Source organism: Manacus candei, unplaced genomic scaffold (assembly GCF_025592945.1).
Source record: "Manacus candei isolate 608988 ecotype Guabito, Panama unplaced genomic scaffold, ASM2559294v1 h1tg000031l, whole genome shotgun sequence".
Taxonomy (NCBI): domain Eukaryota; kingdom Metazoa; phylum Chordata; class Aves; order Passeriformes; family Pipridae; genus Manacus; species Manacus candei.
The window spans coordinates 326,786-342,768 of record NW_026138079.1 but is presented as its reverse complement, the minus strand read 5'-3'; the positions used below and the strand labels follow the sequence as shown (position 1 = coordinate 342,768).

The following is a 15,983-nucleotide window of genomic DNA, read 5'->3' as shown; positions in this document are numbered from 1 at the left end:
TGCCTAAACATGAGACAGACGTCTCTTTGTGGGGGCTGCAGAGGGGCAGCACCAGGCTGTCCGGGAGGCCCTGTTATGGCAGAGGGGCAGCACTGGGAGTGGGGGGGGAAGGGGGAAGGGTCACAGCTGCTCCACCTGGGCAAATGGATACCCCCAGGGGTCCTGGGCCTGATCCTCCAGCTCCAGCCAGCACTGGGGGATCCATGGGGTCTCCATGTGGGCCAGGGGCAGCACAGAGGCTCCTGATGGACACACTGGGGAGGGTCCTGGTCCTACAGCTCTGACCAGTGCTGGGGAGCTCCCAGAGTAAGGGGAACCCCTGGAGTAGGACAAGCCTGGAACAGGGTATCACAGGGCCAGTGCTGCCCTCAGAGCTGGGGTCACTGCAGGGAGGCTGCAGGACCCCCGTGGGCACCAGGACAGGGGTGTTACAAATGGCTGGTGCAGAGCAGGCACCCAGTACCAGGGGGTGTCGGGTGCTGTGGGGCCATCACCCCCAGCCCAGGGCCTGCATGTGCAGGGAGAGCCTGTCCCCTGCCTGTGCTGCCCAGGGTCAGAGGGGATGTGCTGCAGCCCCCGGCCTGGGCTCAGGGCTTGAGCAGGAGCCCCAGTACAGAAATAAATCAATATATTCCATGTATAAAACATGCTCCTGCGGCCCGGCCGGACGCTCCCACGCATATAAATAAGGCCCGGCCGGGCGCCCCCCTGTCCTGCCCGCGGGGCCAGCGCCTGCGCCGGAGCCACCCCTCCCGCGGGACCCCCGGGCTGGCCGGGGTCACTTGAGGTCCACATCAAAGTCCAGCACCAGCAGCTTGGTCTCCTCGGTGCCATTGCGGCTGCCCACGGCGCACACCAGCTTTGTGTTGGAGGCACGGATGCGCCACACGACGCCGCCAGAGCCCCCGCTCTCCAGGGCCACCAGGTTCCGCACAAATTCCCCCGTCTTCAGGTCCCACAGCTTCACCGTCCCATCGTCAGAGCTGGTCACCACGAACTTGGAGCTGAACTGCAGGCAGGTCACAGCACTCTGGTGCTTGCTGGGACCTGCAGGGAGAGAGCTGTGAGCCCCAGGAGCGCCCGGGGCACCCACGGCTGCGTGACACCTGCCCCGCCACATCTGGGGCACCCACAGCCAGGTGACACCTGCCCTCCCACATCTGGGAGCCCCACTCCCTCTGCAGCCCCCTGAGGGAAGGAACTGCTCCCTCCCAGCCCCCTGATTGAAGGGAGCCCCCCCTGCCACCCGCTGGCCCCCAAGGGTGGGGAACACCCCTCACCCTGCAGTGTCTGCAGGCACTGCCCCGTCTTGATGTCCCAGATCTTGACGGTGGAGTCGGCGTTGCCAGACACGAGGATGTTGTCGCGCAGCTCCATCCCACTGGTGAGGGACTGGTGCCCCATGAGGGTGTGCAGGCAGTTCCCGCTCTCCACGTCCCACACGCGGATCGACGTGTCTAGGGACCCGCTCACAATGTGCGTCCCATCAAACTGCCAGAGGGGGAGGCCCAGCTCAGCCACTGGAGCCAGGAGTGCCCCCCGCTTTGGGGTGCAGCCCCCCCAGCTCCAGCTCAGTCCCTGGCTTAGTGGCTGAGTCATGGCCTCACATACCCCTCAGCTTTTTGGGGTCTACAAATGCTCCAGGGAACGGGCACAGAGGAGTGTTTGTGCCCACAGCATGTGTGTGGGAGGGAGTGTCAGGGAGGTAGAGTGTCCCCACAGGACACAGATGTGGTCCATATGTCTTTGCATGGCACAGATGTGTCCCTTAAGGGCACAGATGTGGCCTACGTGTCCCTGCAACACACATAGGGACTGTGTGGCACAGCTTGTGCCCCGCGACTGGAAAGCAGGGGAGTGACAGGTGAAGGCAGCAGAAGGGCAGGTGTGTGAGGTTGTACCTGCAGGGAGCAAGGAAATCAGGGCAGCAGGAGGGGGGAAGGCAGCAGGAGGGGAGGTGTGTAGGGCTGTACCTGCAGGGAGGGCAGGGCAGCCAAGGAGTGAAGGCAGCAGGAGGGGAGGTGTGTGGGGAGAGCAGGGCAGCTGGAGGGGGGAAGGCAGCAGGAGGGGAGGTGTGGGGCCGTACCTGCAGGGAGGGCAGGGCAGCCAAGGAGTGAAGGCAGCAGGAGGGGAGGTGTGTGGGGAGAGCAGGGCAGCTGGAGGGGGGAAGGCAGCAGGAGGGGAGGTGTGGGGCCGTACCTGCAGGGAGTAAACGCGGTTGGTGTGCCCCTGCAGGGTGTGGGTGCAGCTCTCGCTCTCGGGGTCCCACACCTTGACCGTGTAGTCGTAGGCGCCACTGACCACCTTGTTGCCATCGTACTGGACGCAGCGCACGGCCGCCACATGCCCCATCAGCACGTGCAGGCACTGCCCCGTCTCGATGTCCCAGAGCCGCAGCGTGGCGTCCCGGGAGCCACTCACCACCCTGTGGGCAAGGGAACACCTGGGGCCCGACTGCCAGGGTGGCCCCAGGGCAACAAGGTTCACCTCCTGGGCTCCCCCTCCCACAGAGCTTGCTCAGCCCGTACCTGTTGCCGTGCAGGTGCATGCAGCGCACGGTGGAGGTGTGTCCATACAGCGTGTGCACGCACTCGCCACTGTCCGCGTTCCACACCTTGAGCGTGCGGTCCGTGGAGCCGCTGATGACGATGCTGTCCCTCATCTGGGAGGACCACACGCCCCCCGTGTGGCCCACCAGTGTCTGCACACACTGCAGGGGGCAGGGCGTGAGGGACAGGTGGGCCTCTCCCACCTACCCCCACCTGCGGCAGGGCAGAGCAGCACAGCTCAACGTCCTTGTCACCAGGAGCCCAAACTGATCCCCGGGGTCAGGGTGCAGCCACATCTGTGCTCAGCATAGGGGGATGGTCCCTGTCCCGGCCCCCCGTGGCACCAGTGACAGTGGCACACTCATCTGCCCCGTGACAGTGACACCTGCCCCGTGACAGTGACACTCACCTCCCCGGTGACAGCTGACCACACCTTGAGCGTGTTGTCATCAGAGCCGCTGACGATGCGGTTCCCACAGAACTGAAGGCACGTGATCACGTGGTCGTCATGGCCTTTCAGCACCTGTGGGAGCACAGGCATGGAGGAGGGGCAGTGTGGGACCCCCAGCCCACAGGACCCCCCAAACACGGTGAGCAGCGGGAGGCAGCAGGTGCCACGTGGAAGAAGGGCAGAGGGCTCCCCAAATCACCTGCACCTCCCAGTGCTTCTGCACGGCAACAGAGCCAGAGGGAGTGGTTGGGCAGCTGCTGCCAGGGGCAGGAGCCTACTGGGGAACAGGGAGTGGGGGGGGCTCAGGAGCAAGACAAGAGGCAGCAAAGGCTCTGCCCAGACGGCAGGAGGGACCCCCAGGGAGAGCATCCCAGGGGTCTGGGACCCTGCATGGGAGACAGCTAAGCCCTGGGGGACTGTACCCTCCCTGGGTACTGGATTTGGCTGCAGCTCTGCACAGGGGCTTGGAGAGGGGCAAGGGGAGGGTCCCTCCTTACCCAAGCCCATGGGACTCCACTTCTGCTGCCCCCACTGCTTCGAGCTGGATCTGCTCCCTGTGGCTGATCCCACACCAGCTCCCCCTGTTACAGTGCCCCAGACCCACCTTGGGGGCTCTCAGCTCCCCAGAGTCTGTCCCTGGTGGACACCCAGACCCACCTTGGGAGGCCGCAGCTCCCCACTGCGCCAGTTCATGTCGATGCGGTGCTGGCGCAGGAAGGCGAATTTCCAGGGGCTGTACATGAACCCGGGGCTCAGCAGGCGCCGCTTCCGCAGGTGCAAGGGCTCCTCGATCCCTGTGGGGGGAATGCAGCGGTGCCTCACCTGAGCTGAGCCCAAGGTGGCCCCCAGCCTCCACCCTGGGGGGCCCTCACCTTCCTCACGGCACTTCTCCCTCCAGAGCAGGTTGTCCTCAGCCAGGACTCTCCAGTAGCGGCAGGTCTGGGCAGCGCGGAGCAGGTCCCGCGGCTCCAGGAAGGACAGGACATACAAGGCCAGCTGCACAGGGGACAGGGGTCACAGGGGCCCCTGGGAGGGGGTCAGGCCATGCCCGTGGGCCCCCAGCCCCACTCACCTCCTTGGGCAGCAGAGAAATGAAGTCCCGCTGGAACTGGGGCTCGATGACCTGCATCATGTACTTGATCTGCGCCGGCTCGCAGCGGTCAATGAGCTCGTCCAGGGCCAGCAGCTTCTCGGGGCCGCTCCAGCGCTGCAGGGAGACCCCCGGTGACCCCCAGCTCCGTGTCCCTAACCACAGGCCAGCACACAGGTGGGGACCTCCTGGTGCCCCCAGCCCAGCCAGCCTGGGCTCCCGCACCAGTCCCCAGGCCAGGAACCCACGGCAGACGGGAGCTCGGTGGGACACATGCGGTGGGTCGCAGGTCACATGCAGTGTGACAGGTGACACCATCTCAGGCCAGGGGGGCAGCAGGATGGGGCAGCAGGATGGGGCTGACACCCCCTCTGTGCTCCCTCACCTGAGCAAAACTCCCCAAAATGCACTGTGGGCCCAGCCCCTGCCCGCAGTGGGGATCCATCGGGCCCGGCTCCTACCCTTTGGAGCCCTGAGTGAGCCATACCTGAAAGGTGCGGAGCCAATCCTGCAGCTCAGGTGGGGGAGCCACCGAGGGGATGCGGCGGCGCCGGGCCTGCCCCGCCTTGGCATTGCGCAGGTCCCCGAAGGTGGTGGTGGGGCTGGGCGTGCAGGGACCCAGTGTCCTGGGAGAGACCAGGCACAGGTGAGGCCAGGGCACAGGTGAGGCATGCCAGCACTGCTCCAGGCCATGCCGTGCCAGAGGATCCGGGAACTGGTCCCCACTGCTGGGAGCTCCACCCTGCTGACTCTCTCCCCTTGCTCCCACCCTGCTGACCCCTTGCCCAGTCTCCCACCCGGCCACAGCCCTCAGCCCAGCCTGCTCAGAAAATGGACAACTAGTCAGGCCTGGAGATCATCTGGGCCAAACCCTGATCAACCCAGGTAGCTCCAGCATCCTCTCGGGGTGAGCCGGAGGAGGTATGTGTATCCCCCAGCACATGGAACCCGCTCACCTGCTGTACTCAGAGCCCCCTCCCCCTTCACCTTGCATACCCAGAGCCCCCTCACCTGCCATATTCAGAGCCCTTGCACAGCTTCTTCCCAGGGGACAGGGCCCGGCCATCCGGGCCGTTCTCTGACTTCCGCTTCATCTGCGGGACACGGCAGGTTGGAGCGGCTGAGGCAGACCCAGACCCCACCGACCCCTTTGAACTCCCCACCCAGAGCTGAACCCCACATTTCCCTAAATATTGCCTGCCCAAAGCCGACCCCTGTGGATGCCCTGCCCAGAGCCACTGGGAAAACCTCTGCCCCCTCCTGCTGCCCCTCTTCAGGGTCCACATGGCAATCACGGACTCCCCTGCAGGGCAGGGGGGCTGCAGCAGGGCTGGGGACTGGGGCAGGGCCTCCTTCCCCAGCCCCAGCAGCCGGGCACCAGGAACCCCCCCAGCGCTCAGCCCAGCAGCCCCCTGACAGCCCCCAGCCCCCCAATGTGTCAGGGTGACAGCAGCAACAGCCAGCCCCACCCTCCCCCCTGCAGGACCCCCAAAGCGCCTCATCAGCCCCCTCGGTCACCCCCACGGTCACCTTGGGGCGCAGGTGCCGCAGCAGCCCCCGGTCCCCTGTGCGCTGCAGGTAGTCAATCCAGCGCTCCCCCAGAGTGTAGTACAGGTACACGTTGCTGCTGTCCTCCCCCTCCTCACTGCAGCAGCTCCCTTCCTCTTCCTCCTCCTCTTCTTCCTCGTCTTCTTCCTCCTGCTCCCCAGCAGAGCTGGGGGGCTCCTGCACTCCCCGCCCCCCAGATGCATCAGGCTCTGCTCCGGACCCGGGGCAGCCCTTCCCAGGGCGCTCCGACTCCCAGGGCCCTGGCGCTTCTTCCTCCTCCTCGTCCTCCTCCTCCTCAGCCACCACCTGAGCACAGGGAGAGGCATGGGCAGGGCTGGTCCACACCAGCACTGGGGGGCTGGGGAGCTGCCAGTGAGAGCCAGAGCCCTGGAGCACAGGGACTCCGGTCACCAGCACCACGGGGGTCATGGGGCCAAGCACCCCCAGACCACGGGCACCAGCTGCTCCAGAGCCCAGTGTGGGTCTGTCGGCTCCCCACACACAAGCTCCCCTCCCTCGGCCCTGCCCCTACCTGTGCCGCGGGCACCCTGCTGTCCCCACTGTCCACTGGCTGGGCGGGGCTGGCCCGTGGGGCCCCCTCGGGGCCGGGGCGCCGCCGGCACGTCATGCGCTGGCTGTTGAGCTCCAGGATGCGTGTGGTGATGCCCTTGACGTGCAGCAGGTCATCCAGGCAGGTGAAGCCCTTCAGCTCCTGCGGGGAGCGAAGTCAGCCCTGCCAGGAACAGCTGCTCCCGGGAATCCCTCCCGTTCCCACAGATCCCCTGCCCGAGCAGCCTCACGGGGAACGGGCACGGCCCCGGGGCAGGGGCACTGTGCCCCCCATGGAGCAGTGCGGCTCCGGGCCGTCCCGCGGGACCCCGGGGCGAGCACCGCCCGGGCCCGACCCGGTAGCAGGAACCTCCCGTCACACCCGCATTGGCTCCCGCCGCGCCTGCCACGGGATGAACCCGGCCGGGCTGTGCCGGGGCAGGACCCAGCGGGGACCCAAGCGCAGCTCCGAGTCCCGGCAGGGCCCGGACAGCCCTTCAGACCCGGCAGGGTTCGGTTTACGGCGATACTGCTGCTGCTCCCTAACAGCAGCACCAACCCGGATCGCCCTACTCCAGACCCCCCTCACCGCCCCTCGGACCACCCCCCCCTTGCGTAACCGCCCCCTCCCCTCCCGGCGCTTCCATTCCTGGTGTTCCCAGCTGCTCCCGCCCCCTCACCTCCCCTTTCCCAGCCCAAAACAAGCCGAGCGCCCCCGGCGCTGTCCCCGTGGCAGGGCTGGCGCTGACCCGCCCGCCCGTGCCACTCCTGTCCGTGTCACCGGTCGCCGCGGGGTCCCCCCGCAAGCAGTTCCCGCCCCATAAGCGCCGGTGACGGCGCTCGGAGGCCGCCAGGGCGCGGTGCCCGCCCCGCCGGAACCCGCGTTCCCCGGAGCAGGCAGCCAGGGACGGCGGCACCGAGGCCGCTCGGGGGGCATCTGCGCCCACCTGGCCCCGCGGGGATCCCGACCCAGCCCCTGAGGCGAACCCAGATACCGAGACGAACGCGGCCCCCCCGCTCGCCCCCCCGCCCCCAGGAGCGGCACCGGCCCCCCCCGCCCTGGCACCCCCGGGACCGACACCCCGCCCCGCCGCCCCCTCCCCGGCCCCGCCGCCTCCCCCGGACCTCTCTCTTGCGGACAATGCCTCGGGCGCGGCGGCGGCCGATGCCGCTGAGGGCACCCTCCAGCTCGGCTACGCCGGCGCGGTTGATGTCGAGCTTGGCCCCGCCGGGGCCCGGCCCGCCCGGCCCCGACATCCCGGTACCGGCCCCGGGCGCCGCTGCCGCCGCGCAGGCCCGACCGTACCGCGCACGCGCGGCCAAGGCCCCGCCTCCCGCCCCCGACACGCACGCGGAGCAGAGCGGAAACAGCGGCTTTATTGGTGGTGAGCGCGCGAGGGGGCGGGGCCAGCTCGGGGGGCGGGGCCAGCCCGGCGGCCCCGCCCCCATCACCGCCGCTTGTACAGGCAGGGCCGCAGCCGCAGCCCCGGCGCGGGGCCCGCCCGGCACGGGCCCGTCTTGGCGAACTCCAGCACGTAGAAGTAGGAGCTGGAGAGGTCCTGGGGGCACGGGGACAGCCGGCTCCATCACCAGCACCCCGCGATCACCGGGGATTCCAGCACTCGCGGGTGCCAGCACCACCCACTGTGGCCCCAGCGAGCCCCATGTTCCCCCTGCGTGCTCCAGGCCCTCTTCCATCCCGCCCCACAGCCCCTGTGTGCCCCCAGTGCCCCAGATGCCACCGCAGACCTGACCCCAATGCACCCCCCAAAATCCATAACCCCATCATCAATCCCCAAACCACAATCCCTCCAGGCCCTGGTACCCTTGACACTCTCCAGGCTCCACCACCACCACACCCAGGCCCCGCATCACAGGCCCAGTGGGCCCCAGGTTCCCCCTACCAGACCCCAGCAGCCCTTTCCCTGCATACCCTGAGTGCCCCTGACCCCTGGTGTGCCCCTCTCCTCAATACCCCCACACTACACCCCCTATGACTGCCAGGTCTCTCAAACCTCTGTCCAGACCCCCACCCCTGTGGGCACTGGGTTCCCCCCCAACACCCATGTGATTTCACCACCCCAGGGGCCTGCTCCCCCCCAGCACCAGGCTGGGCCCCAGCACACCTTCCCCACAGGCTCCTTCCTGGGGTTCCCCAGCTCCCAGTGCACCCTCAGTGCCCGACCTGGGCATACCCAGGGACATACCTTGGAGACTGTCCTGAAGCCCAGCTGTGCCATGGCCTTCAGGAAGGTGCGGATGTCCTCAAAGCGGCTGGCCACCTCGGCCACCATCAGGGTCCCCCTGCAGTCACCCCGGTCCTGAGTGGGGTGCCCAGGCACCCCTGGGGCACAGCCAGTGCCTCTGTCCCCCCCCATCACTGCCCCCCAATCCCTGCCTACCCCAACTTGAGCACGCGGTTGGCCTCCCCCAGGATCTCCTGCAGGTTGGTGCCCATCAGCGCCAGGCAGAACACAGACACGTCCACTGACTCATCTGCCAGCGGCACCTGCCAACCCGGGACAGTCCAGAGGAGAAGGAGGGTGGTGATGGTGCTGGACAGCCCCACTGGGCTCCCCAGGCTTGTGGGTCCAGCTGAGCCCCGTCTCCAGCTGCCCGAGACAGACGCACGGGACCCTCGGGGTCACCGTCCCCTCCCCGCAGCCTGCCCGGCAGCACCCGCCCCCGCTTCGGAGGAGTCCCGGTACCTCGGCCATGTCACAGACAGTGACACGCGGGCTCAGCGGCACCAGGTCGAAGCAGTGCACCTGGTTCCTGACGCTGGCGGCCAGCGTGCAGTCCCCGCACCCGAAATCCGCCACCACGAGCGACGCCGGCCTGGGGGGGCAGCGGGGTAAGGGTGGCCCGGCCTGACGTCCCCCCGGTGCGACCCCTGGTCCATCCCCAGTACAACCCCGGTCCCCGCTCACCGGCGGCGCAGGTAGCGCACGATGCGCTGCACGGGCCGCTCGGGCCAGCGCCGCACTTGGCGCTCGAAGCCGCGGTGGTACAGGTGGAAGGCGGCGGGATCCGCGCGGAAGAGCCGCGCCGCGTCCCGGCTGCTGCCGGTGTAGAGCTGCTGGTTCAGGTACCGGAACTGGGCGCCGAGCAGCCGCTCCTCCATCCGCGCGCGGAGCGCGGCCGAGCGGGCCGAGCGGGGCTCTGGGGGCGCCTCCGGGGGGCCCGGCGGCTCCGGGGGACCCGGCCCCGAGCCCCGTTCCCCGCCCGGCCCCGCCGCCGGCTCCTGCTGCGGCCGCCGCTGCTGCTTCTTCTGCCGGTTCCGCCGCTGCCTCCGGCTCAGCTCCGCCGGCGGCTCAGCCAGGCCGTCTGCGGGCACCGAGAGGGCGGTCAGGGCGCGGCGGCGGCTCCCAGCTGCCCGCCGGGCCCCGGAGCCGCCCCGGTACCTGCGTCCGGGCGCTGCAAGTTTTCCCGGGGCTCGCCGGGGCCGGCCGGGCGCTCCCCCGCCGCACCCCGAGGCACGCCGGCCTTTCTCCGCCCCCGGGGCCGCTTCCGCGTCGCCTCGCCGTCCAGGCCGGCCCCCGGCAGCCGTCGCTTCCCCGCCGCGAAGCCCTGAGGAGGGCGGGGGCCGGTCACTTCCCCGCGCCCGGGACCGGCGCGGCCCGCCGCCCCCACGCCACCCGCTTACCGGCCGTCCCGGGCCCTCGGGGGCGCCGCGGGGCACCGGCTCCGCCGCGTCGTTCCAGTCCTGCTCCGCGAACATGGCGCGGGGACTCCCGGTACCGGACACACGTGCGCCCGCCCGCCGGCAACGCGCCGACCGCGCCCCCTACGCGGCCCGGAGGACCGGCGACCCCGGTGCGGGGGCGGGGCCGCGAACGCCCCGCCCCAGCCGGTTTACACGCCCCCGTACTGAAACCACGCCCCGTCCCGGTGACCACGCCCCCGCGGCCCCGCCCCGGTGCCGTGTGGCGGAGCCGTGTCCGGTGCGGGTTCCGGCCGGCAGGGGGCGTCGTGCCGGGCGGAGCCGCCGCAGCCGCCGCCCTGCGGAGCCCGGGACACGCACCGGTAACGGCGGCACCGCCACCGCCGCCCGCACCCCACCGGCGGGGCCAGGCCGCGGGATGGGCCAGGGGGCTGCAGGGAAGGGGTGGGGACACAGGGGAGAGGTTGAAGGGACCGCGGGGAGGGCAGAGTGGGGCCCCGGCAGCTGGTTTGGGGTCACCCGGGGGCGCGGGGGGGCACAGGGTCCCCACATCACGTCCATCGCGGGGCGGTGGGGCCGGTCTCGGGGCTCGGCAGGGCGGGGGTGGGCACCTGGCGATCCCGGCTGGGCTGGGGCGGGGGGTCCTGGCGGTCCCGCGGGACCGGGCGGGGGCTGGTGGGTGACAGGAGAGTGCAGCAGGGGACGCGGCGGGGTGTCCCCACGGCGGGGTGTCCCCGCGGCCGAGACAGTAGGGAGGGAAACCACAGGGCCGGGACCAGTGTGGGGCGTCCTGGGGTGCCCCCAGGTGGATGGGGGATAAATCCCGTCCGGGGCTGCGGGTGCTCCAGAGCCGGGTGCTGCCACGATGTGCCAGGGCCGTTCTGGGGCCTGAGAGACCCCGGCGAGGGTCCAGGGTTCTGCGTCCCACCCCCCGGAGCCGCCTGGGGCAGGGGGTGCAGGCAGGGCCCTGGGGGGTAGCTGCCAGGCGCTGGCAGCGGGCAGGGGTCCTGTCGTGGCTGGGTGGGCACCGGGCCCTGGGGGGCCCTGCAACAGCAGGTTTGAGCCCCCACAAGTGCACACTGGGCACATCGTGCGCAGTTTGTCCCTGTCCCCACACTATGAGACTCACTCCATGTCCCAGCTCGATGCCACAGAGCCCAGTCAGGGTGTCCCATGCTCACAGCCAGGGCCTCGGGGGGACAGCAGGAGCAGGAGGGAGCTCTGTGCCCGGATCCGAGCTGAGGTGTCCATGGATCCAAGGGGAGCGCATGGGGCTTTGGGGTCCTGGTTCCTGAGCATGGTGCTGTGCCAGACCCAGCCAAGGGGATCAGGGTAATGGAGCTGCAGGAGCCTGTGCAGGGGATGCTGAGCTCCCCCAGCCCTGCTCCCCCCGGATCTATGGGATCCCGTGCAAGGGATGCTGAGCTCCCCCAGCCCTGCTCCCCCCGGAGCTGCGGGTAAAGGGCTGGCTGTGCCCGGCGATAAGCCTGGGGGTGCCAGGCTGGCTTCCTGCGGGTGGCCGCTGCCCCGCTGGAGTCACCCGGGAACTTCCCCTCGGGCCGCTGCTCCGGCTCCATCCCAGCCCTCGGCCTCCCAAAGGGCTGCGGGGAGGAGCTGGGAGGCGACAGGGAGGGGGCCGGGAGGCTCCTGCCATTACTGCCCCAGGGGTGAGCAGGATCGGGGGCTCCGCGTCCTTACCCCCCTTCCCTCCCACAGTCGCCATGGACGACATCTTCACGCAGTGCCGGGAGGGCAACGCGGTGGCCGTGCGGCTGTGGCTGGACAACACCGAGAACGACCTCAACCAGGGGTGAGCGGGGCCGGGCCGGGCGGGGGGGCTGTGCCGGGGGGTTTGCACTGGGCTCCATGTCCCGGGCGGGCGGTGGGACGCGGCTCCTCCCCGCCGGAGGAAGTTACCGCATCGCTGAGGCACGAGGCCGAACATCCTCCGGCCGCTTCCTCGCGGCCACGGCCATGGCCAGGGTTCGGCTGGGCCGGGGGAGCCTCCCCGTCCTTGCGGTGGTCACTGTCTGGTGGCTGTGTCGCCGTGCTCTCTCCAGGGAGACCACAGCAGCTGTGTGGGCGCACGGCTGTGTCTGGTGGGAGGGCCGGGACCACCGGGGCCGGGGGCTGCGTGGGGCGCTCCGTGTGCCCAGGTCTCTGCCCCACACAGCCCCTTCTGGGGGTCCCACTGGACTGTGGGGCCCACAGCCATTCAGGAGCCGTGTCTGGGCCGGGCACAGGGCTTGGAGCAGCCACTCATGGTGTGTGCAGCTGGCACAGCCCAACCCCGCACAGCCTGACCCCGGCCAGGCCATGGCTGCAGCATTCTGGATGAGCTCTGGACAAGGGGCCTCCCTTGGCTGTGCCTCCCCACCCCTCCCGGGGTTCCAGGCACATGGAGCTCTCCCAGTCCCACAGAGGGTGTCCAAGGGACAGGGGCATTCTGTGCCAGGTACCCCCTGGCTGTGGGGCTATGGTGGAGGTGGACGTGCCAGGGAGCTGGAGGGAGCCTGGGCTGGAGGGGAGCTGGGGCTGTGGCAGCCCCCCTGCCAGTCCCTGATCTCCATTTAAGGCCCGGCTGCCGCCTCCTCCCTTACTTGGCCACGGAGCGCGGGGGGACAGGGAGGGGATCCAGCTGTGATTCAGCCCTGGAGTAGAAAGGATTTGGCTGGTGCCGCCGGGGCCCTGGTGGGGGTGGGCGGGAGTGGGATGGATGCTCAGCCTGGCCCCGTGGCCAGCGTTTGGTGGGCAATGCCCACTGTGCCCAGGCCGAGGGGCTGCAGCTGAGCAGGGCCCCCCCACTGCCCCACAGGGATGACCACGGGTTCAGCCCCCTGCACTGGGCCTGCCGTGAGGGCCGCTCCAACGTGGTGGACATGCTTATCATGCGGGGGGCTCGCATTAACGTCATGAACCGGGGGGACGACACCCCGCTCCACCTGGCTGCCAGCCACGGCCACCGCGACATCGTGCAGAAGGTACCTGTGCCCCATGCCAGCACCTGCCCTTCCCCACCCCCTGTGCAGCCCACCGCCCCACCCACACAGTGCTCAATCCCCACGTCACCCGGCATGCCCACAGTGCCTCTGAGCCCCTCCTCCGACCCCCTCTGAATCCCTATGAGCCCCACACCAGCTCAGCCCCCTCCCCACAGCTCCCAGTGTACTGCTCCTGCCTCCCCCAGGACAAGGCGCAGGGAGGACAGGGACAGTGCTGGGCTCACAGGGACAGTACTGGGCTCACAGGGACTGTCCCCTGTCTCCAGCTGATGCAGTTCAAGGCGGACATCAATGCAGTGAACGAGCATGGGAACACACCACTGCACTATGCCTGTTTCTGGGGACATGAGCAGGTGGCCGAGGTGAGCGGGAGCACCTGGATGGGCAGGAGGGAGAGGAGGGGAGGGGGGAGATCACAAACCACAGCCTTCGCTCTCTGCTCGCTCAGGACCTGGTGGGGAGCGGGGCCCTGGTCAGCATTGCTAATAAATATGGCGAGACCCCCACGGACAAGGCCAAGACACCACTGCGGGAGGTCCTGAAAGGTACGAGGGCCCTGTAGGGCCCCACACCTGTCCAGCCGTGACAGGCTCCAGGTGCCAGTGGGTGCCACCCTCCTCCCTCTCCCTCTGCAGAGCGCGCTGAGAAGCTGGGCCAGAGCCTCACCAAGATCCCCTACAAGGACACGTTCTGGAAGGGCACGACCCGCACTCGGCCAAGTAAGGACTGCGGGTCCTTTGGCAGGGGGTCATGGTTCCCCCATGCCCTGCCAGCGCCGGACCCTGGGTCCGGCAGCTGTGGGCATCCATCCCCCTTCTCCTGCAGGGAATGGGACCCTGAACAAACTCGCTGGGATTGACTTCAAACAGCTGAGCCTAAGTCAGAAGCTCAATGAGAACCAGTCAGGAGAGGTGGGTCCCTCCTGCCCTCAGACAGGCCTGTGCAGATCCCCCGTGTCCTGGCCCTACCAGGCACGGCCGCTCCAGGGTCCCACAGCTGGGTGCAGGGGGGGCTCCTGCCTGGCTCATTGTGGACCCTTGGTCCCATGCGCTCCAGAGGCCCCCCCAGCCCCAGGCAGGAGCCTGGAGGGGGCTGGGAATCTCCTGCCCTTCTCACAGTGCCTGTGCCCCTGCTCCCCCTCCAGCTGTGGAAGGGTCGCTGGCAGGGCAATGACATCATCATAAAAATGCTGAAAATCCGGGACTGGACGACACGGAAGAGCCGGGACTTCAACGAGGAGTACCCTAAGCTGCGGTGAGTGCCCCACCTGCCCCGGACCAGCACTAGCACTTGCTTGGGGCCACCCACCCCAGCATCTGGCCAGGGCCATCACGGCTCTCAGGGTGTGGGGAAGGTGGGACCTACCCTGCTCTGCAGGGCCAGGAATGCTCCAGAGCGGTGCCCAAGGGGTGGTAGGCCCTGGGGGATGGCAGGGAACAGCTAAGAAGGTGCAGGCAGCTCTCCCCACCGCCCCATTCTCAGGGCTGTCACTTCTCTTGCAGGATCTTCTCCCACCCCAACGTGCTGCCGGTGCTGGGTGCCTGCCAGGCCCCCCCAGCCCCCCATCCCATTGTCATCAGCCACTGGATGCCCTATGGCTCCCTGTACAACGTCCTGCACGAGGGGACCAGTGAGTGCTGGGGGACAGTGCATTTGGGGGTAGTGGACCCCCCTCCAGCTGCAGCCCTAGGGTAGGCTCACCCCCTGTCATGCTCTCCCCAGACTTCGTGGTGGACCAGATGCAGGCAGTGAAGTTTGCCTTTGACATTGCGCGGGGCATGGCCTTCCTGCACACGCTCGAGCCCCTCATCCCGCGGCACCACCTCAATAGCCGCAGTGTCATGGTGAGTGGGGGGCCCAGACCCCCTCCCAGAGCAGGGGGGCTCCCCGGGGGCTCCTGCCAACCACCCACTCTCCCCAGATCGACGAGGACATGACGGCGCGGATCAGCATGGCCGACGTCAAGTTCTCCTTCCAGTGCCCGGGGCGGATGTACGCCCCAGCCTGGGTGGCCCCCGAAGGTGAGCGCCCCATTCCCAGCCCCACAGCGTGGCCCCTCTCTGCCCCAGCCCCGCTCACCCCCTGCCACCCCCCAGCTCTGCAGAAGAAGCCAGAGGAGATCAACCGGCGCTCGGCTGACATGTGGAGCTTCGCGGTGCTGCTGTGGGAGCTGGTGACAAGGGAGGTGCCCTTTGCTGACCTGTCCAACATGGAGATTGGCATGAAGGTGAGGGGCTGGAGGGGAAGGGGGTGATTTAGGTCAGGTAGGGCAAAGATATTCTTCCCTGTGAAGGTGGTGATGCCCTGGCACAGGTTGCCCAGAGAAGCTGTGGCTGCCTCATCCCTGGAAGTGTCCAAGGCCCGGCTGGAAGGGGCTTGGAGCAACCTGGGCTGGTGGAAGGTGTCCCTGTCTGCGAGGGCAGGGCCCTGATCCTGACTCCAGCCCCTCTCCCTGCTCGCAGGTGGCACTCGAGGGGCTCCGTCCCACCATTCCCCCTGGCATCTCCCCCCACATCTGCAAGCTGATGAAGATCTGCATGAACGAGGACCCAGCCAAGCGCCCCAAGTTCGACATGATTGTGCCCATCCTGGAAAAGATGCAGGAGAAGTAGAGGGGAGGTGCCTCCCCTCCCAGTGCTGCCTTGCACCCCCCACCACCCCCAAGTGCCTTTAACCCCAGAGCCGGGGGGAGCAGGGGACACCCCTCACCCTGAGCCAGCCACGGACACACGGTACAGACGGCGCTGCCTCCGCTGCGGGACCCGGCCCCTAGGGCTGGGGGGGCAGGCCAGGGGGGTTGCCCGTGACGCCCAGCACTGCCCCTGCTTCGCGCTTCACCGGCCGCTTCCCTCCAGCCCCGGCATGGCCACCGGCCCCCAAATAAACGTTTGGTATGGAACCTTCAGCTGCTGGGGTGCAGAGAGGGGCTGCCCTTGAGTCTGCGAAGCCCTGGGCACAAATTGGCACCCACAGCAAACCTCTGATGCCCAGTGCAGGTGGGTGGGTTCAGGACCTCCTCAGGAGGTGCCTAGTGCAGGGGTGGGTGGGCTCAGGACCCCCTCGGCAGGTGTCCCGCACAGAGCCTGGCATGGAGTGGGGTGGTGGTGTGGGCTCAGGGCCCTCTCCCTGG

At 68.8% G+C, this 15,983-nt stretch overlaps 3 protein-coding genes across 6 annotated transcripts; 1 reads left to right on the top strand and 2 right to left on the bottom strand.

Moving 5' to 3' along the window:
• Window positions 1-613: 613 nt before the first annotated feature.
• LOC127472635 (F-box/WD repeat-containing protein 7-like) lies at window positions 614-7,518 on the bottom strand. Its single transcript, XM_051791143.1, has 13 exons — window positions 7,313-7,518; window positions 6,171-6,350; window positions 5,621-5,944; window positions 5,102-5,184; window positions 4,578-4,716; window positions 4,073-4,207; window positions 3,873-3,996; window positions 3,658-3,794; window positions 2,959-3,072; window positions 2,529-2,710; window positions 2,200-2,425; window positions 1,281-1,491; window positions 614-1,047 (listed from the first exon to the last, which is right to left on the bottom strand). The coding sequence occupies exons 1-13, from the start codon at window positions 7,442-7,444 to the stop codon at window positions 779-781; spliced, it is 2,256 nt and encodes a 751-aa protein (XP_051647103.1). The 5' UTR covers window positions 7,445-7,518; the 3' UTR covers window positions 614-778.
• Window positions 7,519-7,543: 25 nt separating this feature from the next.
• RRP8 (ribosomal RNA processing 8) lies at window positions 7,544-10,025 on the bottom strand. The gene is made up of 7 exons (XM_051791155.1): window positions 9,834-10,025; window positions 9,592-9,757; window positions 9,118-9,514; window positions 8,896-9,025; window positions 8,590-8,696; window positions 8,395-8,491; window positions 7,544-7,746 (listed from the first exon to the last, which is right to left on the bottom strand). Exons 1-7 carry the CDS (start codon window positions 9,906-9,908, stop codon window positions 7,636-7,638), a joined length of 1,083 nt encoding a protein of 360 aa, XP_051647115.1. The 5' UTR covers window positions 9,909-10,025; the 3' UTR covers window positions 7,544-7,635.
• On the top strand, window positions 7,793-15,752 carry ILK (integrin linked kinase). Of its 4 annotated transcripts, none has more exons than XM_051791154.1 (13): window positions 7,793-7,815; window positions 11,568-11,661; window positions 12,667-12,832; window positions 13,120-13,215; window positions 13,302-13,398; window positions 13,489-13,572; window positions 13,679-13,764; window positions 13,998-14,107; window positions 14,356-14,483; window positions 14,576-14,697; window positions 14,775-14,874; window positions 14,950-15,080; window positions 15,316-15,752. In XM_051791154.1, the coding sequence occupies exons 2-13, from the start codon at window positions 11,573-11,575 to the stop codon at window positions 15,463-15,465; spliced, it is 1,359 nt and encodes a 452-aa protein (XP_051647114.1). In that variant the 5' UTR covers window positions 7,793-7,815; window positions 11,568-11,572; the 3' UTR covers window positions 15,466-15,752. The 4 variants fall into 4 exon arrangements, with proteins under 4 accessions (XP_051647114.1, XP_051647111.1, XP_051647112.1 ...); XM_051791151.1 differs by lacking the exon at window positions 7,793-7,815 and adding an exon at window positions 10,094-10,213; XM_051791152.1 differs by lacking the exon at window positions 7,793-7,815 and adding an exon at window positions 10,153-10,295.
• Window positions 15,753-15,983: the final 231 nt, after the last annotated feature.